The 26,978-nt window shown below is 35.3% G+C and overlaps 1 protein-coding gene across 1 annotated transcript; it reads left to right on the forward strand.

Moving 5' to 3' along the window:
• Positions 1-6,364: 6,364 nt before the first annotated feature.
• kitlga (kit ligand a) lies at positions 6,365-26,961 on the forward strand. Its single transcript, XM_051100116.1, has 10 exons — positions 6,365-6,767; positions 18,459-18,566; positions 19,117-19,173; positions 19,271-19,426; positions 20,970-21,180; positions 21,753-21,788; positions 24,094-24,182; positions 24,269-24,381; positions 24,516-24,572; positions 24,675-26,961. The coding sequence occupies exons 1-9, from the start codon at positions 6,753-6,755 to the stop codon at positions 24,544-24,546; spliced, it is 816 nt and encodes a 271-aa protein (XP_050956073.1). The 5' UTR covers positions 6,365-6,752; the 3' UTR covers positions 24,547-24,572; positions 24,675-26,961.
• The last annotated feature ends 17 nt before the right edge of the window (positions 26,962-26,978 follow it).

Here is a 26,978-nt window from a genome sequence, read left to right on the forward strand (position 1 = left end):
AATTGTACATAAAACATTTCATCTGAGTATGTTTCACAAGAAAATATTTGTTCAGTTAAGTTTAGTTTATTAGAGAGAGAGAGACTTTTATTTTAAAAAAATAATTATAAAACAGATTATATGAGTATGTTTTACAAGAAAATATTGTTTGTTTTTCTATTATGAAGATTTTTAAGTTTAATAATTTAGTCTGTTACGTGCTATTTATTTGTAATTATTTGTGAAATTTACTAGCAATTTTTGAGTGAACATTTCTACACAATTTTATAGAATATAAAGAGAGAGACGTTTGTTTAAAAAAATACAAAATAATACTTATATATAAGTATTATATATATATAATACAGTTTTTGAGTGAAAATTTCTACTAATAATTAGAAAATTTCTAATTAATAATTACATCTAAAACACTGTTACTTGCTATTTCTTTGTAATTATTTGTGAAATGTACTAGCAATTTGTCTACACAATTTCATAGAATATTTAGAAAGAGGCTTTTCTTAAAATAATAATAATAATTATATATAAAACATTTCAGTATGTTTCACAAGAAAATATTGTATCAGTTTTTCTAAAACTTTCACATTTAGTAATTCAACTACAAATTTTGAGTGAAAATTGATTCATAAAGAAAGAGGAGAGAGACAGACATAACTATATCTACATATTACATTTAGTATGATTTAAAGTGTAATTAAATGGTTGGGCGCTTTTAAAGGGCACCTGATATACAAAATCCACTTTTACATGGTGTTTGGACATAAATGTGTGTTGGCAGCATGTAAACACAACCACCGTATAATAATAAAAATCCACTCCTTATTTTTTTTTAGTCTCAGTAGACATGCTGTTTTGATTCTCTAAGCAATGTGACATCACATTGTTTAGGCCCCGCCCACAATCGCTGACTGACAGTCCTGCATTACTGCAGTGTCCGCCCTCAGCGAGTTGTCTTTGGTTGTACACCGTCCTCCATTTTCTCCAAGCTCAAGCAGCTGTAATGTCAACAATGCCTCGTAAACAATCCCGGTGATCTGCGTTCGGAAGTAAGACTGGACATAAGAGTCTTCTTTTTCTCCCAACATCTGAGCCAATGAGGACGCAGTGTCCTACTTTTATTTTTGAAAGTAATGTGCCTCAAAATCTACCTACATGCGTTTATGTCTGCGCAAATAATTTCACTCCAGATGGGGCGGGAATATGCAGCTCATTTGCATTTAAAGTGATACACACCAAAAGCTGTGATCTGTGGGGTACACCAAAGATTATAGATATCATATAGATATTTCATATCGATTCCAGTTTGAAGAATGAAACTATCATGCCATACCCATTTATTCTCATGTATTATGAAAGTTTTCTGCATTTTTTGTGACCCTACAACAACAAACACATCCTCTTAATCACTGAAAAATTCCCTACATGTGTTCTAGAGGCTCAGCGAGGGCTGGAGGGAATCATAAATTTCCAGACAGACAGTCATCAGGGCCTGGAGGTCTAAAAGAAGTCTCTCAAGATTCTGGAAGCCCCTGTGTGATTCTTGGTAATGCAAGGGACAAAAGATGAAGTGATGCATTTTGAGTGTTGAGGGAAGTGAGATTTCAGCGGCTTGATTAAATTAGCGCCTGTCATGGAGTGAAAAATTAACCTTCTGTCTGATCTTCTCAAGTTACACCAATATCAAGAAAATAAAAGGCGATTAAGTTATCCCTCCTACACACACAGATGCAAGTGCGCACGAGGGGAGGTGAAGTGAAACCCGTGACAGCCTGGTGAGAGTGGAAGAAAAAGGAAAAAGCTGTAATAATAGATGAAACCATTATCAGAGAGGTATGACAGTGCATTAGTTCACAGAGGGGACATACCCATAAAACAACACTTCTTAGGAGAAAGAGTGCAAGGGTTTGGTCAAAGGTCGACACTGAACACTGTTCTGTAAAAAATACTTCTGCGAGAATAAAACCAGGGAGATTTTCGCCCTGCAGTAAAGGAGCGCGGGGTAAGATGTGCCAGCTTTTGGTTTACTCAACTGAAGTACGTTTTTTTGCAAATGGAGACTACATATGCACAGTGGCGCAACTTACCCCATGGCGTGGCTAAGTAGATCCTTCTTGGATAAAAAAACAAAAACATAATTGACCAATTCACTAAGCTCCATCCCTTTTGGTTCATCAGACAAGCTTAAAGAATGTCCCACAGGAATGAACTACGGAAATGGAGATTTCTGTAAACAAAGTGATTATGAGCTTATAAAATGTGCTCGAAAAAAAATGTGAACGAAAATGTGATATTAGGGAGATTTCTGCATTAATACCAAATGCAAATAATTAAAATCCTATATATATATCCTTTCAAAATATTTTTTATATAAATTTATTAGTATAGAAGTATAATATTTAAAGGGATTCAAAAGACCAAGCATTTATATATGTAACCCTGGACCACAAAACCAGTCATAATGGTCGGTTTTTTGAAATTGAGATTTATACATCATCTGAAAGCTGAATAGATAAGCTTTGATGTATGGTTTGTTAGGAAAGGACGATATTTGGCTGAGATACAACTATTTGAAAATCTGAAATCTGAGGGTGCAAAAAAAGTTCTTAGCAACTAATCAAAAATTAAGTTACAGTATGCAGTAGGAAATTTACAAAATATCTTCATGGAACATGATCTTAATATCCTAATGATTTTTGGCATAATTTTGACCCATACAATGTATTGTTGGCTATTGCTACAGATATACCCGTTATATTTGCTTTGACATTTAACTTTTCTATTTTAAAACACATTTTAGCATAGGACAAAAAACAGACAGTTAGTATGGTAGGCCTTTCAAAAATATGTAGTGACATAAATTTGTGCATTGTTACTTGCACAGGTGGTGGTCTTTCCACTGGCGCATCTATGAATAGACAATAATACTCGCACGTTTTATTGATTTAGTTATTTAAGAGGCACTTTCACATCTATATAAACAAATCAGTTATGTAAACTGAAGGTTTAAAACTTTTGAATGAACAGTAAATGGAAAATTGTCCCTGTGCCTCAAGTCTCCAAAAAACAACTATGAGCTCTATGCACCAGATATCAGCACTGCCATTGTTTTTTTGCTTGCTTTAGCACCCAAATAAAGTGCATCAACAGTATAATGATTAATCCTGATTCAAATGATTAGTTACTCACCATATATCCTCTTGAATGAACTGTGAGCTTTACTGCTGTATTCAAGAATACAATTATTCAGTGTAATTTGTGAAAGCAGCAGGGCATGATGGGATAAGATGTGTCAGTGAATAAGCTGCGTCACCACTTGCATAGAAAGGAAAATGCACAGTTTTTATCATTCAATGAAATGTGTAAAAAGGACCCACGAGCTGCCTGTGAGAATGGTGTCAAAGAAAATTTGTTTCATTACAATGAAAGATTCTGTATATTTAAATCTTACAAAAAGTAACCATGATTTTACTACAAATAAACCAAACAATCCATCATGGTAACCACAAACTGCGCTAACCATAGTTTAACGATGGTATTTGTAGTAAAACTGTGGTTATACAAATGCTAACCAATACCAAAAAAACATGGTTACTACTAGGGATGCAACAATACAGTTTGTCCACGGTTCAATAAGTACGTAAGTTTTTGGTTCGGTTCTGATATCTTGCCACTTCAGTGTGTTTTTTTTTTTATTTTTTTTTTTTGAACAAATTAACAAAATACTCCCGTAAACCTCTGTACACTAGAAAAAGCGTGGTTTAGTATATGTCTGCTTAATTTTTCTTTTGAGAGCGGTATTATTTTTTCGATTTTTACCATAGACTGTAAAACACATGGACGTAGTGTCCGTGACGTCACCTGTAGATTTCTGAAGAGCATTTTGGAAGCTCTTAGTGGGCGGGAGTCAGCCGTCGCCATCTTGGAATCGCGCCATTGCACGTCACTCCCAGATAATCGAAAATAGGCAAATCGGCGGGACTTGGGTTGAACTGGTTGCTAAAACCACGCCCGCCTAGCGCGACGGTGGTGACAGCAGCGGCAATCCACCTGTCACTTAAATGGCCACGCCCTAAATTATGCAGAACTTTAAATCTTAATATAAATTAAACGGATGAGTTATAAAAAAAATTCACCCCCCTCACAGTTAACATGAAGGGCAAAATTAGCTACCCTGGTGAAAAAAACAGCATATGCTGGTAGGTATGTTTTGATGCTGGAATGCTGGTTAGGTAGGTTTTGATGCTGGTTTAAGCTGGTCCTTTGCTGGTTTATGCTGGTCCTTTGCTGGTTTATGCTGGTCCTTTGCTGGTTTAAGATGGTCCTTTGCTGGTTTATCCTGGTCCTTTGCTGGTTTATGCTGGTCCTTTGCTGGTTTAAGCTGGTCCTTTGCTGGTTTATGCTGGTCCTTTGCTGGTTTAAGCTGGTCCTTTGCTGGTTTATGCTGGTCCTTTGCTGGTTTATGCTGGTCTTTTGCTGGTTTATGCTGGTCCTTTGCTGGTTTAAGCTGGTCCTTTGCTGGTTTATGCTGGTCCTTTGCTGGTTTATGCTGGTCCTTTGCTGGTTTAAGCTGGTCCTTTGCTGGTTTATGCTGGTCCTTTGCTGGTTTATGCTGGCCCTTTGCTGGTTCATGCTGACCAGCAAAAACCAGCAAAGGACCAGCTTAAACCAGCATCAAAACCTACCTAACCAGCATTCCAGCATCAAAACATACCTACCAACATATGCTGTTTTTTTCACCAGGGTATATAGACCAAAATCACTTTTTGTACCAGGCTGTAAACATATTTTTTTCTGCTGTGAAGTTGGGCATTTTAAGATCGGGAGTCTATGGGATTGACTCACTTTTGCAGCCAGTCTCTAGCGGCCAGTCGATGAATTGCAGTTTTAGTCACTTCCGTGTTGGCTTCAAGAGGGAGATCGGGAGGTTGCCACTTGATTTTTACGCAAAATAGAATGGGTTTCATTCATACTGGACGCCACAGGGCGCCCTCGTGCAAAAAAAACACATATGCGTCAAAGAAGTATCACTGATGACGTTCCGTTCCAGCTTCTCTAATATGGATAAAAGCATCGCTATTGCTGTAACTGATTAAAAACAAGATATAACGTTAAACGTTTTGAATGACGAAATGTAAGGACAATAAACACGCGTCTGCAATAATATATGGTTTATCTGTGTTCTTCAAGCCATCTCATGTATTTTCATAAGCCATTGCTAATCGACATACTTTGAATATGAGTGTAGAATTTATCGTCTGCCTCATTCTGTGATAAGAATCCACATCAGATCACACAAGGAAGTTATTTCAAACACTCGACTGATGTTGTGAATTAAAAACAAGTTATAATGGTTTTTTTTTTTTCTTTTGTTTATAACTTTTGTTGGGCAACAGGTTTAGAAATGCTTATCATTGCATGTCATTACAATGGAAGATTCTTTGCGTGTGTTGCTTTTTCAAATATAAACGGGGCGGCGTTTCCTCATTTTAGCACGTCAAATCGCGGGCACGCATACAGCAAATTCCGAGGGAATTAAAAAAGGAAGCTATTTAAATGCAAAAACCGAAAAACCGCACTTGACGCGTACTGAACCGTGGATGGCGTACCGAACGGTTCGATAATATATTGAGTATTGTGATATCCATAGTTACTACACTTTTACCGTGTAAATCCATGGTTAATTTTCGTAAGGGAAAGCTTTCCTGTCCGCAGCCAAAATATGACTTGAATAGGGTATTAGCGCATTTATATTTCTTCATATTTTTATTTAAAACGTCATCTATCTAATTTGTCCTTGCCTAGAGGGTAACCTATGTTTAAAAAATGGCATTTACCTCACTCTCCCTTACTACCTAGTTTTGCCAGAGTACTGTACTGCTGCTGTAGATGTCACTGTTTACCTCAGGGTTCGCGCACGTCTGTCACATTCGAGCACATTTGAAACAGAAAAGTCCAACACGTGGGATTTGAACATATTTCAGTCGCGTATTTGATCAAATGTCAAGTATGTGCAGTGTGAACCCACCAAAAAGGCTTCGCGTGAAGATGAAACAGCGGCTGCTGGTTTTCACTAAACGTTACGTTCGAGAAACTCCGAATGGTCAGCTGCGCTGCATTTCTTGAGTTTCCATAATAAGAAAATCCAATTTAGAGCGATCAAAGGCTTGTTTCTGTCTTCGTCCTATTCATGATGTTTTTAGTACATGAATAAGAAGAAGTAAACGCTACGCGCTTTCCAGAACGATTCCAACAATCACTGAGCATTTCTGCAGCGCCAAAGCCCTTTTCACTACAAAACATCTTACAAAGTTTTTGCAGTCACGACAAGCCGTAAACAGGCGACTCCATCCTGCGAAAATTAGCAGGAAAACACTGCCATCAAATAAATCTCAGTTGGACGTTTGGATGGTGATTGTGAAATCGACTGAGGAGACCCAGGGCAGCAGACGATCGAGAGAAACTGGGGTGGGCGGGAGTGCGCTGAAGCCACACGATAAAAAGGCTTTGCTCTTGGGAAAAAACTCTTGATTCTTTCCACAGCCTTCCGATCTCCATCGTACGGTATGAAGCGTCTACCTGGATACTTACCGTCATTACGCAAATTTAGGTGACTTTCTTTCCCTCCCGACTTGGATTCTACCTTATGATGATTTTGGATATGTACCTTTGGGATGAAGAGAACCCTTTCCCTGCCCGCCGAAGTAAGATAAAATAGGGTTTCGCTGACATTGGAGTTACTCCTCTCGTTCCATATGAAGAAGTCAAACGTAAGTGAACGGCTTTTGCATTAACGCGAGTTATAAGCGTGAATCACATGTGATTTGCATTTGTTTTTTGCTACGTGCGCTTGCAAAAATGCGCTGCAGAGCATAACTAGAGGAAATGATAGTGTGTTTTTTATTACAGCATATTGAATTGATAGTCTTTAATAAAGACTCTCTCGCATCGTTGAGCTTGTAAATATTTTAAGACGCTAAATGCGCACGAAAGCGTGCAATTGTGCACACTTAATTAGGTGGGGGTGTGGAAGGACTGGCTACATAATGATTTATTATTTAAAATCAACTCGACGCATGTTGTTAACTAAGTACCGCAAACATGCTTTGATCTCAAGGAGCTGAAGATTATTATACGGTTACAGCATGTTTGTTTCCATCCATTTAACTTGTCACAACCGTTTTCGTCATTTCTACTCACTTGAACCAGAAATGTTCAAAAGAAGCGCAACTTTCAAAAAGAATTAACGCAGAAAACAGCTTTTAGCGAGTTCAGATGTTTTACGATGTGGCGAGACGTGCGTTATTCGATCTGGCCGAACTGCAAAATCGGTTGTCGTTTAACTAGAGAATGTTATGTGTTATGTCCTCTCGATGGTTTTTGTGAACAATGTAACGATTAAAACATAATCCACGCTCGATAAAAAATAAAGTTCTCGAAAATGGAGATAAGAGTAAATTAACGTTGATAAAACGACGCGAACTTTGGACGCTTACGCAGGTGCTTAACACGAGAAATCTACATGCACATGTATTCTGTGAGAACTAGATTTCCCTGGTACATTAGGCTACTCGCCGACTTGGATATGTTGTACAACGGGAAATAAGCCAGTGGAAATGGTTTTCATTGACTGTGGGGGATATTTACTCGAAATGCATCAGGCTTTTCTCACAGCATCAGTAACGCTTTCCTACATGGCCTTAAACTATGTGAGGCTTTTTTAGGTAGGCTACTGTAAGTTATGAACATTCACCTGAAGAACATTTGCCATGTTGTAAATCTACTCTAATCGCAAGAAGACCTAGTCTATATTGATATACGACGAGACAGAACTCATTCACTTTGCACCTTCTTACTCTGGCTGGGAATTTGCATTACCTCTTGCTGTTGCAGGATGATAAATTGGCATGTGGTGTTTTTTAAAGATTATTTTGGTGCATTTTTGCTATTTTATTAAAAGACAGTAATAGAGAAACAGAACATGTTGACTTGAACACTGATCTTCAAAAGCATGCAACCGCTAAATGCAAGAGCATTCATCCAAGCTTCAATAAAACACTTTATTCTTAAGTGCGCGTAATTTATGTTTAACCTTGGGTGTCTGAAAGTGCATTTATTGGCTATAACACACCTGCCACTATGTATGAATCTCATCGCTTGTAACCTTGTATTGTAACCTTATTTGAAATGAAGTTAATCATTTGCAAACATATGCACAAGGACACTCGCTCATACTGTACACCTGACAGTTTTATTTTCTGATCAAGACTGAGTCATTTGATTTTTGCGGTTATTCTGTTGGAGAGAATTTAATGTATGAGGAAAGTCCTGTGTGAACACCAGCATAAAGTATTCACTATGTGAATAACCATTGAACAAACTGTACAGCTCTTCGCCCGTCACCCGCATACACTGACCCCTTTGCCAAAACTGAGGCTCAATTATTTGAAACATCCAGCATGAAAGCAAAACACCTTCGATAACGTGCCAAGCCCAAAGGCAAAAATAAGTTAGTGACAGTTTGCAAAGTGACTATGAGGAAGTGTTACGCATCGAAAACTAACAATCTTGCAGTAGAAAAAGACTTCATATTTTGCAACACTAAATTTCCTCTTCATGGGTAACTAATACCAGATTTCTGTTTGGTACGTGCTACACACATGTCCACATGAAGCGCATAGTTCGACAGGGTTGCTTCCTGGAAGATTTCATCGTAGAAATGTGCAGTTGACATTCTTGTGCATGGACTGAATTAAACGTACAAATGCGATTTGCATGTTTAGCCTTTGAAATTAGACATGGAATAGTGAAGACATGTATATAAGCACCTCAGCTAGGAAATACTACAAATGAAATGAGCTGCAGCCGCAGCTTATGTTGTATAGCCACGACACTAATCCTATTCACAGCTTTCAAAACTGGTTTTGAAAGAGAGAATGATTTACGAGGTTGTGAAGCAATGACACATGCTTGTGTAGAAGTTGTAAGTTACTTTTCAATTAAAGTTTGAAATGTTTCACATTTTAGCATAATACTTGAAGTAAGTTAATCAATGTTCTGGTACTGCAGAACGGTCTGGGGATGTTGCAGCATTACAGCATTGAAGACAGAGGTCATGTGTTCTGAGAAGAAAATAAATTAATAAGACAGAAAACTCTTAGTTTTATGGAATCGGTTGTCCGTCGGTTTCCATCTGTCATGCACCGTTGTCTTTTTCTGCTATATGCATGCTTTAGGTCAAATCAAATGTGAAGATAACTCAAAAAATAAGTCACTAAAAAGACACGAGGGGTTTTTCTCCCTTAAAATCACTGTAACCAGCTTAATAATTAAAAAAGAAAACTGCACCAATGGCAACTATTTAACTAATAAATCTGGAGTATGTGATCAAAGGTAAATAATAACACCAGATTTGCTGGATTTTACTAGTAATGATTTTGTTATGTAATTATTTTTTGTTTCCTGTTTGGGCTGAGGATATGCAGCAATGTGTTGTTGTGTCTAAATTCAAGAAAGTTTATGAGCCGTAAATCTGATTTTGTTATATCAGATGAGTCATTTTGCACTGTAAAGATAACTTGTGGAGTTTACGGTTTTGAGTAAAGCAATAAGCAGACTTCCAATAGATACTAAATGGACTACTCTGTAATTCTTTTAAATATATTTTCAGCAAGCTGGAGATAAAATACCAGAAAGAGGAATGACGGCTCGAGCTGTAATTTACCTAAATGTTATCATTGCACCATTCCATTAAGCCTGTTTACCTGTTTACTTTGTTTCCATATCCTTTTAGTCCTTACATGGCATTTGACACTCACCGGGCTTTGACACTGCTAAGCCTAGTCCAAATAAAAAGGTTTTCAATAGCGGGTGGCCATTCACAATAAAGGGTGAAACTTCATCCGTGTTTGGAAAGAGCTTAAATGTATAATGGACTCTCTAAAGTGAATTGAATCCAATGATAAAAATGAAATCGTTGGCCCGGCAAATAAATCTCTTGCTTTCATTGGCGCACCGCGTAAACCGAATATGTCAATAAAATTAAACTTCTAACGTACAATATGATCCTCATTAGTCTCCTATTGTTTCCGTATTACGTGTTCCATTTGTCTGTTGTTTTATTGCAGGAGTTGGTTTACCTCAAGTACCCTGGCTCAATTAGCGATTTGAAACGAGTCATTTCGCGATAATATCTTCACGTCGAGAAGTCATTTTCTCAGCATTCTCCTCAAAGCGTTGGGTGGCGTCCATTAGCGCAACTACTTTTCTTGGTTAGTTCCCTAACAAGGCCTCTCTCCAGCTCAGGCTATTGTAATTTTTGCTCCCACCCAGTCACGGACTCCTTTTAAATTAGCTATAAAATAGCCAGATCACATTTCATTGGGCTCCTGTGGCCTGTTGCCCTCTATTTAAACACTTGTCAGAGGACATTGCGGCATAGTCTGTGTTGTCCCAGGCTATGCTGGTTTGGTTTGAGATGTTTAGCAGCACCCAGTGACCTTAATGACTAATTCCATTGAAGAAGTAATCATTACGAACCACAGAAATGTCAAGTCATGGCTGCTGAGGAAGAATTTTACATTCTTGGCAACATGAGAAAGCTTATATATTCTTTGGGATACCTGATAGCATCTTTAGCTAGCGTTTATTCGGTTAGCTAGAGGTTTGTAAAGTGCACCTGAATGGACACAGGCAGACTGAGTGCAATTTGCGGAAGCAAATTTGATTTGAGTAGTTTTTGAGTGGATACTGGTCGCTGGCTAGTCAACAGAGGCTGAAATGATTATGCTAGTTTTCCGGCCTCTTGCTACTTTGGCCTGCTATCACATGGGTTAGCAAAACTGCCTTCCAGATATACATCTGGTCACTTTTTGTGGTCAAAACTAAGAAACAGAATTGTTTTTCCTCACAGAGTCTTTCAGTTTGTGTTAGCATTTGTGTCAAATGCCACTAGCTAATACGAGTCATTGGGATTCTGCCTGTTTTTGAAGTGTTAGACTGCTGTACACCATGAGATATCCAACTATTGACTGTGAAAAGATGAAAAGATGGAAGATAGATGGTGACTAGACATTTTTTTTGGCACCATGCGCTCTGTTCTCGCTAATACGATTATGTAGTGAATGGTACATTGTTCAGAACAAGCTTGTATGTCCGTCTGGGGAGCCTGCAAAGTTAATAAACCCTAGCGATCAAAGTGTCTGGTCAGCATGACTCTGGCCGTGATCTTATTCTCTAGCCGAGAGAGTTGCTGTTAACATGATGTTCAAAAGGAAGGGCTGAGTTGTCGCTCTCTCTTTTTCTCTCAGTCCAGCTCAGGGTCAGCCATAATGAGATCTTGTTCTGCTTCACATCTCCTTTGTCTGGCTAAATGAAAGTGACCTCTCATTTGACGTGTTGTAGCAAGATAATGCTTTTAAGATTTCTTTGTGATTATAATACAACAGTCTGTACAATGTCATAAGAAAAGCCTTAAATTAAAATGAAAAACACAATTGCGAGACATAATGTCTCAATTATGAGAAAATAAAAAAAAGGGTTCTCAAAGTGTGACTTTACATCTTGCAATGTGACTCTGTCTTCCTCATAATTGCGATTTTATATCTCCAATGTGACTTTATAATTGTGAGAAACAAAGTTGAAATTGTGAAATATAAACTCGAGTCGCAGTTATGAGGAAAAAAGTTGCAATAGCGTCAAATTTCAAGTCACATTATGAAATACAATATCACAATTATGAGAAACAGTCACAATTGTGAGATAAAAGGATATAAAGTTGCAGTTATGTGGGAAAAAATTTGCAGTTGCTATATATAAAGACACATTGCGAGATATAAAGTCACAGTGGAGAGTAACAAGCTTGTGTTGCAGGATATTTTGTTGTATGAGGGGAAAAAATGTGATATGTAGAGTCACACTGAAGTTGCAGCTATGAGAAAAATAACTGCAGTTGTGGTTAGGGCTGCAACGATTCCTTGATTTTATTTTTTCGATTTGAAAAAAATCCTCATTTCATTTTGCAAATACCGGAAGTGGCGCATTCCACATGTTAAGCCCACTTAAAAATCATAATAAAGCATAATGCTATTAAGAATTAAACGCCAAGATTCAATAAAATAGATATATGCGATGCAGGTTTAATGTATGCGCTTTAATTGTTTGCATGCGTGTAGGTTACGTACTTGCATCTCAGAGAGGCTCTGTTCACAGGAAATGCTGCTATGCAAACTGTTATCATTAACATGTGGGAGCGTCTCAAACTCCATCTCTGCATGTTGTTGTGAGTTTGGGTTTATTATAACATTCATCTGGAAACACAGCGTGCACCATTTCATCAGATTTGTAAGGTAAATCATTTATAAACCTATGCAAACACAGGAGAATACATCATTATCATTGTCATACGCTATCTGTTCATCGTGATTTCAAAATAAAAACTTAAACCCTACGTTCTGATGTCCACATATTCAAGAAATTACAGTGTCTGTAGCTTTTCTGTCATGAAGAAATGGCCAAATTTTGAAGATTAAGTGGACATTTGATTGTAATGTGATTGAGATAATATTAAACACGGATTAGATGGCGTAGTAAAGTGTAAAAACAATTGTCAGGTCGTTGACGCACTCTGCAGGCATTTGTTATAATGCATAATGTACATTAGCTCTATTGTTTATAATACATTATGCATTTTAACAGTTTTTTTCTATAAATCCATATGATTTCTTGCTTTGGTACTTTATTTTAACTAATTATTATTGCCTCATTGCTATTATATATCTATTTTAAGTCATTTTAAAGGCTATTGTTCACTTTGGTCTATTTTTACTACTATATATATATATATATATATATATATAATCATTAGTGACAGTCACATTGTGAGATATAAAGCAGAATTATGAGAAAAAAGCATTACTTTTTATTTTGTATTTACTAGGGCTGTCAAATTAATCGCGATTAATCACGTACAAAATAAAAGTTTGAGTTTGCCTAATATATGTGTTTTTAATTATTGTGTATATATTCATGTATATATTTAAGAAATATTTACAAGTATATGTATTTATCATATAATTTTTACATAATTTATATTATGTAGAAATAAAAATATTTTGTACATAAATAACATATTTCACTTAAATATGTACATGAATGTGTTTGTATTTATGTATACATAATAATTACACACAGTACACTCATATATTAGGCAAACTCAAACTTTTATTTTGTATGCGATTAATCACGATTAATCGTTTGACAGCCCTAGTATTTACTTCATGAATGAATTTGTATATACACAGCTATTTTTAATAATTACATGCTCACAGCAGTGTTTTCTGGGATTGTGTTCACTATGTATATATGCTACAGTTTGCCATGTATTGTACATGAGAGAGAGTATTTAGAAGATGCCTGCACCTTCACACACACACCTATAATTCCATAAGTGTCAGTGGTTTGGGAGTAACATGTTGTTCAGTTGATCAGTTGAGTGGTTGGCTGTGCTTACAGTCTGTTGATTTATGGCAGTCAGAGCTGAGTTTGAGCAGAAGTGAGTTTGAATTGTTGACGTTTAAATAGGAGACAGACAAACGTTTGTTGTTGTGTCCAAAGTACTTGCTGAAATCATAGTTCTTGGCTATGAGAGGACCTTAACGTCTTGAGGGAAGTCAAATCATGGATAATATAACCAATAAAACATCTGGGCTTCCATGTGTTGTTTCATTCATCAAATTTCAACAAATCCTCATCTGGTTCACAACACGCAAGAGCTCTGTACAGTTTCATGGTGATGTTGTCTGAAATACTCACAGTAGATTAACTGCTTGTTGAGTGCATACTAAATTCCAGACGCGGTCATGTGTGCTAGCATTGAAAAACATATTGCAGTCCATTAATTCAAAGCAAGGCCTGAGCATTTACATGTGGCTAGTCTTATTTATGGTTTGATGCAAATAAATATTTCCTGTTTTTAACCAGGAAGAATGTTATTAGAAGAGCTGGTTGGACGGAAGAGACTTTTTGGCAACTCATGACTATTGCATCTTTTATTATATATTACAAATTTGTAGATTTGATTTAAAAGCTTATGACCTTCCTAGCAGCATGAATTAAGTCATTATAACATGGCTTTGATTAACTACTTGTGACTTTGAGTTAAATCATTGATACCATGATGTAATCAATGATGAAACAAGGTTCTTCCTTATGGCTTTACTTTTCATGTCAGCAGAGACCTTCCAGGACGTAGTCTTCAAGAAAAAACTGGGAGCACTGAATCAAAGATGGTCCATGAGTTGATTATTAGCTAAGAAGATTTAATAAGTCAGACTAGTTTATCTAGATTTTCTTCTTGGCTCTTTTTAATTATCATGCTGTGCGTTAGCGTTTATACCGTTTTTATTAAGTATGAAAATTCAAACTGCTCCGACTGTTCATATTTAGGTGAAATATGTTTGGTATTTGTATTGAGTTGTGTCTCGCTGTTTTTCTTAAATGTCCTGTCACTTTGGATTTTAAAATGTTATGTCAAGTTCAAAACAGTTCAGCTTATGAATTGAAGTGAATTTTACAATATATTTTACTTAATGTGACATTCCAAGTGAATCAGGATATCCAATACTGAGAAAAAAAAAATGTAGTGGGTGATTTTATTTTGTTTTTTTTTAATTATGAAATGTGGACATTACTTACCAGTATGGTGCTGAAAGCTAGTTTGTTAAAACAATGGCTAAACAAAATGCTAGTTTGCAAAAACAACGGTTAAATAGAATGTTAATTCTATGTTAATTGATGCTAAAACAAGAGCTAAAAAGAATGCTAGTTTGCTAAAACACTAAATAAAGTATGAATATACTGAAACGAGCTAAGTAGAATGTTAGTTTGCTAAAACAAAGAATACTAGACTGTAAGTTTGCTAACATACTGCAACAGTTGTCTAAAAAAACTGTTAAATAGAATGCTAACACTAAAACAGTGGATAAATAGAATGTTAGTTTGTTAAAAAAGCAGGTAAATAGAAAGCTAACTTGCTAAAACAACAGCCAAATAGAATGCTGGTTTGCTAAAACAATATCTAATGAAATGCTAGTTTGCTAAAACAACAGCTACATAGAATGCTATTTTGCTAAAACAACAGCTAAACAGAATACTACTTTGCTGAAACATCGGCTAAATAGAATGCTACTTTGCTAACAGCAAAACAGAATGCTAGTTTGCTAAAACAAAGACTGCTAGACTGTAAGTTTGCTAAAACAACAGCTAAGTAGAATGTTGGTTGGCTAAAACAACTGCTAAATAGAATTTTATTTTGCTAAAAAGTTAAATAAAAAACTACACTGTAAAAAATAAAAAACACAATTTGTTGAGTCAGCTTAAAATAATTTGTTACCCTGCTGCCTTACAATTTTAAGTTCAGTCAACTAAAATAAGTTTAGTAAGCTTAAAATGTTAAGTTGTACTAAGTAACAACTTACATATTTGTGTTTGCTAAACTTAACAGATGGGTAAGTAACCCAGCTGCCTTAAAAGTTTAGGTTGATTCAACTCAAATATCTAAGTTGTCACTTAGTATAATTTAACATTTCAAGTTGAATAAACTTTTTTTGAGTTGACTGAACTTAAAATTTTAAGGCAGCCAGGTTACAAATTATTTTAAGTTGACTCAACAAATTGTTTTTTACAGTGTAGTTTGCTAAAACATCAGCTAAATAGAATGCTAGTTTTCTAAAGAACTAAATATAGTGCTAATACACTTATACAACAGCTAAATAAAATACTAATTTGTTAAAACAGAGATTACTAGACTGTAAGTTGGCTAGAACAAAAGCTAAATAGAATGATAGTTTGTTAAAACAACAGCTACATAGAATGTTTTTTTGCTAAAATAACAGCTAAATAGAAAACTAGTTTGCTAAAACATCAGCTAAATAGAAAACTAGTTTGCTAAAACAACAGCTAAATAGAATGCGAGTTTGCTAAAACATCAGCTAAATAGAATGCTAATTTGCTAAAAGACTAAATAAAGTGCTAATGCACTAAAACAACAGCTAAATAGAATGCTAGTTTGCTAAAACATCGGCTAAATAGAATGCTAATTTGCTAAAAGACGAAATAAAGTGCTAATGCACTAAAACAACAGCTAAATAGAATGCTAGTTTGCTAAAACATCGGCTAAATAGAATGCTAGTTTGCTAAAAGACTAAATAAAGTGCTAATGCTCTAAAACAACAGCTAAACAGAATGCTAGTTTGGTAAAACAAAGACTACTAGACTTGTTTGTGAAACAACAGCTAAGTAGAATGTTAGCTGGCTAAAACAACCCTGGTGAAAAAAACAGCATATGCTGGTTAGTTATGTTTTGATGCTGGTTTAAGCTGGTCCTTTGCTGGTTTATGCTGGTCAAGTTGCTGGTCAAGGACCAGCATAAACCAGCAAAGAACCAGCATCCCAGCATCAAAACATACCTACCATACTGTTTTTTTTTCACCATAGAACTGCTAAATAGAACGCTAGCATTCTAAAACAACAGCCAAATGATAGTTTGCTAAAGGACAAAATAAGTGCTAACATACTAAAACAACAGCTAAATAGAAGGCTAGTTCGCCAAAACAAAGCAAGCTTGCAGTCTAGTAGTCCAATTTTTTTAACAAACTAGCATCCCTCTTAGCGGCTGTTTTTATCAAACTAGCCTTCTGTTTAGCTGTTGTTTTAGTATATTCGCACTTCATTTAGTCCGTTAGCAAGCTAGCATTTTATTTTGCTGTTGTTTTAGAATGCTAACATTCTACTTAGCTGTTGTTTTAGTTGTCTAGCAGTCTTTGTTTTAACAAACTAGCGTTTTATGTAGATGTTTTAGTTTGTCCACCCTTTATTCAGTCCTAAATGTCATCCTATTTAGCAGTTGTTTTAGCAAACTTGCAGTCTAGTACTCTAAAACAACAGTTAGCTGGCTTTTTTTTGCTAAAGTTTGCTAGGTAGAATGCTATTTGTTAAAACAATGACTAAATTTATTAACATTGTTCAGTATCCTGCACAGCCTTAGTGACGTGAGTAGAAAAGGAAAGAATGACAGTCATTTTATAGGAAAATTCTTACATTTTGAGGTAAAATTCAACTTTGGAATAGCATGAATGACATATAATAAGACCGGAAACATACATCAAGAAAGTTTTAAGTCATGCTGAGTTTAAAAACAACACCTCTGCATTATGCTCTAGCTGTTTTTGAATGTAAATGCCTCCAATCGTGGCTACGTGATCCCAAAAGCATCCTAATTTTTGAAAACATGTAATTGCGGAGTATAATTGTGCAATTACACACTCGGAACATCTTGCAGCTCAACAGCCTGTCCTCAGATGAGTCGGCTCTTGACCCCTGCTCCGCTATCCCCCTCCGAGCAAAGCTGAAACTCTTTCAAAGGCTGGCCCGTTTCTCGCGACAAGGCTCATGCATTGTTTGTCTGGGATCACCTTTGTAATCAGGGTTAAGAGCAAATCTGCCTCATGTTATGCAACAAGCTCAAATCGCAGGTCCGGGAAGAGGGGAGCAAAAGCTTTAAGCTTTAAGCCACCATGGGACCACAAGCTTTATAGCGGCGGCCGAGAAAAGACAAAAACGCTCATTTATTCGATCAAAACTGACCCGGTTGTTCTCTAAAAATAGCAGGGCAAACATTTTCCGTTTTGCCTTATTCTCTACAATGAGATTAGAGATTAGGACACAACCAGATAGGGGTGTAAGAAAGATTCTCAAAAATGGAATATCGATATTCAAAAAAAAAAAAAATCAAACAAGATTCATGACAGTTGCATCGTTTTGAGCGTATATCCTGACTGCTAGATTGCAGTCTTATTTCTAAACTTAAACAGTGACAGGAAATACTAGCGTCACGGTCTCGGCGATTCCATGCGGAGCGTAATTACAAACTAAAAAACTTGCGAAATCCAAAACTTACGAAATTCTCAGAACAAAAAGGTTCTCAGAATGTCTAATATCTGTATTTAACAGACAAAACTTTTGTTTTCTTTAGGAATCCTGCAAGCACTTGTAAGATGTAATTCTTAAGTTCAGATTAAAATTATCTGACATGGTTACAATTATAAAGCAGGGTCTAAAAATATATATGGTCTGTTTATAAAAGCTTACATTTTATACATTTAATAACTAAAGAATCTTGCAAGCACTTTATTTTCCCCCTTTACTCGTACTGCACAAAAAGTGAATTAGTAACATTAAATGGTTTGCATATGGTTGTGTGTTCTTAATTACAGCTTTCCTAAAATGATGTCCTATTCATAAAATAAGAAATATCCCAATATATCGCCTTGTTTACAGTATCGCAGTGTCTCGCAACATATCGTATCGCAACCCCTGTGTCGTGATACATATCGTATTGCCAGATTCATTAAAAGATTTTCAACACAGTCAATTAGACTGATCTTCTACCTCTTGTTTTTCAGATTTGGATATGCACCTGTGTCCATTTATTGCTGTACATGACAGTTGCTGCCTATTCCAGTGAAATAGGAAATCCCATTACAGATGACATCAAGAAAATTTCTTTGTTGGTAAGAGCTTGGACATTCTTATCTCTCTATTGCCGGGGGGGCTTTTTTTTCCCGAGCGTATTTTGCGAAAGAAGGCTGATTTATCGATGCACTGGGGGGGAAATTTATTTCATGTGTGTTGGAGTAAAAGCCCCAGACATGTGGTTCAAAGTATGATAATAGAGTGGTGTACATAAAACAAATGCTTCGGTGCAGACACTTTTTTAGGATCATCAAAATTGGAAAGGATTATTGAGTTTATCGCTTGCTTTGAATATGCGAGTTGTGTAATGGCATTTGCTTTCCTTTAGCAAAATGTTTACGAAGTAAGATGCCAAATGGCTGTGCGTGCCATATGCTGAATTGGTGATTAAAATCTTTTGAAGTACAAATTTTTTTGTGGCTTCTATATCTACACCTACGGCAAGGTTAAAAGCCATTTAGAGCAATTGCATGTTTATGTTGTGGTTACTCACTGGAATGTTTTATTTTTGCTTTTTATTGATGATGAAATGACCATGTGCTGTGTAGTTTTTGGCTCTCAGAACCGGCTTTCTTTCTCTTCTATTAGAAACAGAATATTCCGAAAGACTACAAGATTACATTACGTTATATACCTAAAGAAGTGGTGAGTTGTTATCGTTCAGTTTTCATTGAATCTTTCATGGGAATGAAAGCAAACATGGTGATAATCTAGTAATGTCTTTATGTTGTTTTTCTTCAAGAGTGGTATGTGCTGGGTGAAGCTAAATGTATTTCACTTGGAGGTGAGCTTAAAAGGCCTGGCGCAGAAGTTTGGGAACATATCCTCCAATAAAGATAATATAGGCACTTTTGTCCAAATACTGCAGGAGATGCGGTATCACATTGGACATGGCTTGGTAAGTTACAAAAACAGCTGTATTTCAGACAGAAATCTTGATATGATCTAGTATGTTTTGTTATTTTGTGACTAATTTTCCTGTCAACTGTAGTTTTTTATAAAAAACAATTCTGTCAATTCTATATAGAACACACTGAATGAGTAATGATTGGGAAAAAACTAAACCTGCAATGTTTCTTTTTAAAAATTGTTTAAAATAATTTCGAAAAAATATTTATGTTTTTTTGTAAGTAAAAGATTGTAACCAATGTGAAAGATTTGTGAATGATACGATAAAATCATATTTTATCATATTTTATATAAAATAAAACATAAAATATATTTTAATTCATATATTAAAATGCGTATATTTATCTTTTATCTTTTATTTTTAATTTCAGTTTATATTTATATTTAAACTATTTTAGAAATAAAATATTGCAACAACCAATGAGCAAGGTTTGAAAAATCACATGGAAAAATTATATTTTATCATATATAATATTTGATATAAAATATAATATTTTCATTTATATATTAAAATGTATATATTTGTGTTTTATATAATTGACATGTATTTTTCTATTTAAAGTATTTTTAAAATGATTTAGTTTTTAAGTAAAATATTGCAACAACCAATGAACAGGGTTTGTAAAACCACTTGGAAATATATATATATTTTATTGTATATATTTTATTTTATATTATTTTAATACAAAATATAAAATATCATATTTTAATTCATATATTAAAACATATATTTATCTTTTAATTTACATTCATACTCAACTGTTTTTAAGTAAAATATTGCAACAACCAATGAGCAAGGTTTTAAATTTTTTTTTTTTTTTTTTTTTCATATATAATATTTTATATAAAATAATATGTAATATATTTTAATTAATATATATATATATATATATATATATATATATATTCTCTTTTATTTTGAATTACATTTATATTTCTATTTAAACTATTTAAAAAATTTTTTTTTTTTTTTTTTTTAAAGTAAAAAAGTATTGCCAATGAGCAAGGTTTGTAAAGACCACTTGGAAAATTTTATCATATATCATATGTTTTATAAAATATAAAACATCATGTTTTAATTCACATAATGTATATATTTATATTTTAAAACTATTTCAAAAACTATTTTTAAGTAAAATATTGCAACAACTAAGCAATGAGCAAGTATAAAATAGTATAAATGTTATAATTTTAATTCATATATTAAAATGTATATGTTTTTTTTTAAATTTACATTTATATTCCTATTTATGCTATTTTTAAAGCAATTTTTGTAAGTAAAATTTGCAACCAATGAAAAAAATCCAGTTCATAACAATAAACAGCTATTCATTTGTAAAGCAGTGAACAATCTGGTTTTATGTTTTATTAAGGTATGATTAATTTCTTTTTCAAATAAATCGGATTATTTTTGTATAATTTCTTTTTCTATTTATTCGTATTCATATTCAAATCTATTAAAAAACGATTCGTTTTTATTATTCCTAAGTAAAAGTTGCCAACAATTGATCCATTTTTTTCTGATTCTTTAGGAGGATTCAATGCTAGAATTCGATTGCCACTACTTAAATGAGTTGTGGCTTACAGCGAAGTATTTTGAATTTGTGGAGGACTTTTTCAACACCGCCAACTCGTCGAGAGATGTGGAGGACTGCGAGCCCCCACCGTGTCCCACATCCACAAAAACGACAGTAACGACAACTACGACAGCGTCGACGACGTCAGCGCAACATAGTACAAATGGTGAGGCGCTTGAAGGCCTTGCGAAGGCATGGTCCACATATTGCAGCGTGTTCTCCGTGTCGCTTTTAATGAAGCTATTGAGAAACCACAGAATGTCGTTTGTGGAAGGCCGCCCATTTGCAACTGAGGTTTTAGATGTTAACACCCGCTTTTAAATCATATCTCTTGTGGCAGCCTTGGTTGCAATTTTGCGCATGTTGTGTGTGTGGGGGTGGATGTGTGTGTGCTCAACGCCTTTTCAAACGAAGCCGCTGGACAAAACAAGAGAGGCAACATGTTTTTGTCAGTGCTATTATGACAGAGTCTCAGCTGAGTTTCAAAACCAAGAGATGCTCCCTAGTGAGCGCCATGAAAGGGAGGACAGAATCGAAGTCCAATTGTCACCATGTTGATTACAGAGCAATCTTCAGATCTTCCCAAGCGCAAGCTCTTTCTTTCCAAAAGCGGACAGATCAGATCTTTCATGGGGCGGAGAGAGGGAGGAGGAGATTGTGTGCAACTTTTTAACCATCTAACAATGAACGGTTTCTATCTGAGACTTTTAATGCTTCTCTGTTTCTGGCTTTCTCTAGAGAAACGGAACGGTTTGCCTGGCGACCCCGAAAAAGGTGAGTTATCACTTATCACTACTGTATGCATCTAAGAGATAGTTGATCCAAAAATGAAAAATATTTACCTACTTGCATGACTTTTATCTCTTCACTGGAACACAAGAAGAGATACTGTTGGTTTTTTTTAATCTTTCAATGTAACTGAACGGAATAAGGCCGTCAAGCTCCAAAAAAAGACAGTTTTGTGTAATGAATGGACATAAATTAGTTGTATTCATAGAAAATATGCTGCACGTCAAGACATTTCATGCCAGGTTGGCAGACAATGCTTCTTTTTTGTCATTTTTGATACTTGACAAACTCAGTCCCTATTTACTTTCATTATTTTCAAAGGAAAAAGAGGGAGTGAACATTCTACACAATTGAATGTTTTATAGAGGAAATGAAGAACAATACCAAGTAAATGATGACAGAGATTTATTGATTTATTCAGGGTGATCTTTTCCTTTAACATTTTATTCGTTTGAAGATGACTGTCCAGCTTGCCTAAGAAAAAAGTAATTACGTGAGGTTGAATAAATATTGACAGAAATTTAATTTCATTTTATCCTTTAACATGCATTTGAAGATGACTCTCCAGCTAACCAAATAAAACCAAAAATGACATGAGGTTAAATAAATGGTGATATTTTATTTTATCCTTTAATTAACGTTCATTTGAAGATGACTATCCAGGTAGCCAACGAAAAAAGAAATTACGTGAGGCTGAATAAATGCTGACAGAAAGTTTTATTTTATTTTATTTTATTTTATTTTATTTTATCCTTTAACATTCACTTGATGATGACAATCCAGCTAGCCAAAGAAACAAGAAATGACATGAGGTTAAGTAAATATTTACAGAAATTTGATTTGATTTTTATTTTATTTTGTTTTATTTAATAACATTAATTTGAAGATGACTATCCAGCTAGCCAAAGAAACAAGAAATGACTTGAGGTTGAATAAATGTTGACAGAATTTTTTTTTATTTTTTCTTTTAACATTCATTTGAAGACGACCATTCGGAAGTTGACAGAAATTTTATTTTATTTTATTTATTTATTTATTTTTTTTAACATTCATTTGAAGACGACCATTCGGCTAGCAAAAGAAACATGAAAAGACATGAGGTTGAATAAATGTTGACAGAAATGTAATTAAATTAAATTTTGTTTTGTTTTATTTAATAACATTTGTTTGAAGATGACTGTCCAGCTAGCCAAAGAAACAAGAAATGACATGAGGTTGAATCAATATTGACAGAAACTTTATTTTATTTTATTTTTTTTAATTTATTTATTTATTATTATTATTATTTTTTTTAACATTCATTTGAAGACGACCATTCGGCTAGCAAAAGTAACATGAGAAGACATGAGGTTGAATAAATGTTGACAGAAATGTAATTAAATTTAATTTTGTTTTGTTTTATTTTATTTTATTTTGTTTTATCCTTTAATAATCACTTGAAGATGACTATCCAGCTAACCAAAGAAACAAGAAAAGACATGAGGTTAAGTAAATATATATAAATAAACAAGAAATGACAAGGTTGAATAAATATTGTCAGAAATTTTTTTTTTCTTTTTTTTTTCTTTTAACATTCATTTGAAGACAACCATTCAGCTACCAAAAGAAACAAGAAATGGCATGAGGTTGAATCAATATTGACAGAAATTTTAAATTTCATTGTAATTTTATTTTTTCTTTTAACATTTGTTTGAATATTGACAGAAATTTGACATTTTATTTTATTTTTAACATTCATTTGAAGATGACCATCCACCTAGCTAAACAAGAAAAGACATGAGGTTGAATCAATTTTGACAGAAATTTTATTTAACTTAATTTTAACATTCATTAACATTCATTTGAAGATGACTAGCTAGCTAGCCAAAGAAACAAGAACTGACCTGGGTTGAATAAATGTTGACAGGAATTTTGTTTTATATATTTTTTTTTATCCTTTAACATTTATTTGATGATTCAGCCCAACACTGTCCACAGAGGAAACAATAAATGACTTGAGGGCGAGTAAATTTTAATAAAAGGTTTTATTTCATTATTTTGGGTGATCTATTTCTTTAGCAATTATTTGAGAAACAAATAATCTAACTATCCAGTGACATGAGGTTGAGAGTTATAATTGAATTTTCTTTTCTTTTTTACCTTTTATGTTAGTATTTTATTTCGGGTGATCTACTTAACATTTATTTACAGAAAACGATCTAGTTATGCAGGTCAGATGTTCTGATTGTCTGTCACAGTTCAACCATAGCATTTTTGCAAACCAATAAAACCCGTCTCGTTGTTTTTGTAGGGGCATTCCTTCCAAAAGTTGTGGAGAGCAGTCTTATGTCACTCCTCGCCATCCCGTTCATCGCAGTGGTGTTTCTGTTGGTCTGGAAGGTATGCGTAGCATCGTGTCCCGCTGAGCCTTCAACACCACAGCATTTCGCTTCAAATCCTGATTGTTTTTTGCCCTTTCGTTGCAGATTAAATCAAAAAGAAACGCCCCCCAAACCGAACGGAGTCCGGAAGAAGGTCCCGCCCTTTTCTCAGGAGAGGAAGCCAATATACCCCCATTAGATGTGGAGATATCTGAAAAGTAATGTCGGCAACAGACAAATCTGCATAGTTGTGGTTTCTACACTTATGTTGAGACCTAAGAATGTCACTTTTGAGGTCTGTTTTGGTCCGATTGAGTTATTTCAACCAACACTTCCTGTTTTCCTTTTCCAGAAACAGATTAAATATTATCATGGCAGTGTAAATCCAGCCCCAGCTTAACCAATGCAGGTAAATAATGTTCTCATAATAAATAAAGCATTAACCTAACCTGCTTTACCGCATAGATGAATAAAGATTCACCAATTTTGTTTCCCATTAATGACATTTCAGCCACTCCTTCAGACGGCACGACGGACTGGAACAAACAAGCACCACCTCCGAAAGCTTCTCTTACTGAACTTCTAGTTGTGAAGGACGCATACAGGCCTGAAACGCAACGAACTGATGCCCTCTCATATCAACCACTGCTGAGCCCTTTGGGGTAGAAACGGCTGCTCCTTCTGAGAACTTCTGAGAGTCGCTCTTCATGCTCTTCAAAGCTTCCTACTCCTCTCGGAGACTGTGCAGGGGGAATCTGATGAAAAACAGAACGGCATTGGATTCAGCTGGAGACGTCAAATAGCCGAGCGCATTTTTTCGAGCGCAGGAGCCGCGGTTCAGAAGGAGGGCAGCCATGTTGTTGCTTGAGAGCAGATGGCTATCTAAAAGGAGTTTAAGCAGAACTGACTACCTCCAGCTGCACTGGTCCATCTCCTTCTTTCTCTCTTCGTCCCTGTTCTCTTTCTTTCCTTTGGTCTGGGTGTCCAGATAGACGCCTTTTCAGTTTTTTGAGTGCTTGAATCAGTAAAGTCGTTCTCATCTGATTTGTGAATTGTTTTTATTGTCACTATAGACTGGTGGTGTGGACTTAATTTATTTATTACCGAATACGACACGACACCCGCATGGCAAGAAATATCGATCGGGACGGCGAATACGCCATCGTCTCGACCTTAAGACATATCCCGCAATCCTTAATCGCTTGTGTATTTCGACAGTTCATACTAGCCGCAACCTTGTAAGTACTTGTTTTTAACGCTATATATCGAATATTAAAGTCTAATTCGCGATTAATATAGTTAGTTTCACATTATGGCTTTTTATAAAGTCTGTCAGTGTTTTGAAAAAGTCCTTTAGTCAAAGAAAATCTCTGGTGGCTGCTAATTTTATAGACGTCTCAGCTTTTGTCAACGCTCATGAGAGATAGATTTTAATTCAAAGATGTTTTCTGCCATACTAAAGTGAGATCAGGCTTTTAAAAACTCAACTAGTATTACATAAAAACAAAACGGTACACCTCTCACCAAGAAAAAGCGACTTCGAATACAGAAATTTGTTCGTTCTTTGACGCCGTCGTAAAACGTGTAAGCTTCTACTCGTATTTTTGTGCCTTTTCATAGCATGGCTCTCCCTGTAAAGATTCTTTTTGGATAACCAGCCATATATTTATTATGAGAAAAAAAATAATATAATGATATTGCACTAGTTATATTGCTCTAGGACATTTCATAACACGATCCGGTTTTGGTCTCCTGCTGAGTACGAAACGATTTATGCATGCTCACATCTGACGTCTTACATGGCTTGCGCTTAATCTGTACATACTGATTTATGATAGCTACGACTCATATAGAAAAGTGCTAATGATTTTGAGACGAAACTCAGAGGAGATCAGATTTGATTTGTACCCTGCTTTCTCCAACTGGTTGTAATGATCTATATCCTGTGTTGTGGGGAATAACCTGTTGTCTGCCCAGTCTTCGTTTTCTTAGTTAGAGCACAACAGTTTTTTTTTTTTTTTAAGATACAGTATGTAATGTGAAGTTGACATTTGGTGAGTACTATCTTGTCCTGGTTAAGGTGGATGTTTACAAAAACTTGTATTAACATTGGCAGCAATGGAAACGTCTCCCATTGTAGTGTTCTAACGGTTTTCATGCAGTTAATCCAAGTCATTCTAAAGCTCTCGATAGGGGCACGTCAGTGTATTTGCTTTTTCCAAAACAGATTTCGGGACAGCGCTGAGATTTGGGATCTGAGTTTCATTTTTACACTCATTCAGGAAACTCTGTGAACTGGAGGGCTTCCTTTGGCGGCTTTGTTGGTGCCTTGATAAGGTTCCATGTAAAGAGTCAATAAGTAATTGTGACAGATAAGCTGCACCATAAGTGGAAACATCCTACATGTTGTATGAGTTTTGTGTGCGAGTTAGGACCCCCAAAACACCAACCGCAGACCATACGAGCCAGCCAGTGAAATTCCCACCACTGCCCTGAAACTACTGGGAATGTTGGCGAAGTGTCAGAAGGCACTGTGAGGCTGATTTGAAAGGGACGTACAAGGGAACCGTACCAGGATTTTTCAGATTTGGCACGTCCCAGTTGCCGCAGTTGGATCCTGCATCATATTTGTAAGACTGCAGAAGACAGCTAGTCAGGAAGCCAGTCAGGGTGCCAAACGTAAACAAGGAATTGTGGCCCAGTCATTGTCTGGGTGACAGTCTACTGTATTCTGTATTTTATATGAATATATGCAAATATATGTATGAGATGTGAATAAAATACATTTATCCACCATTGCTGAGGCTTGGGTGGG

This window comes from Labeo rohita, chromosome 25 (assembly GCF_022985175.1).
Source record: "Labeo rohita strain BAU-BD-2019 chromosome 25, IGBB_LRoh.1.0, whole genome shotgun sequence".
Classification (NCBI taxonomy): Eukaryota; Metazoa; Chordata; class Actinopteri; order Cypriniformes; family Cyprinidae; genus Labeo; species Labeo rohita.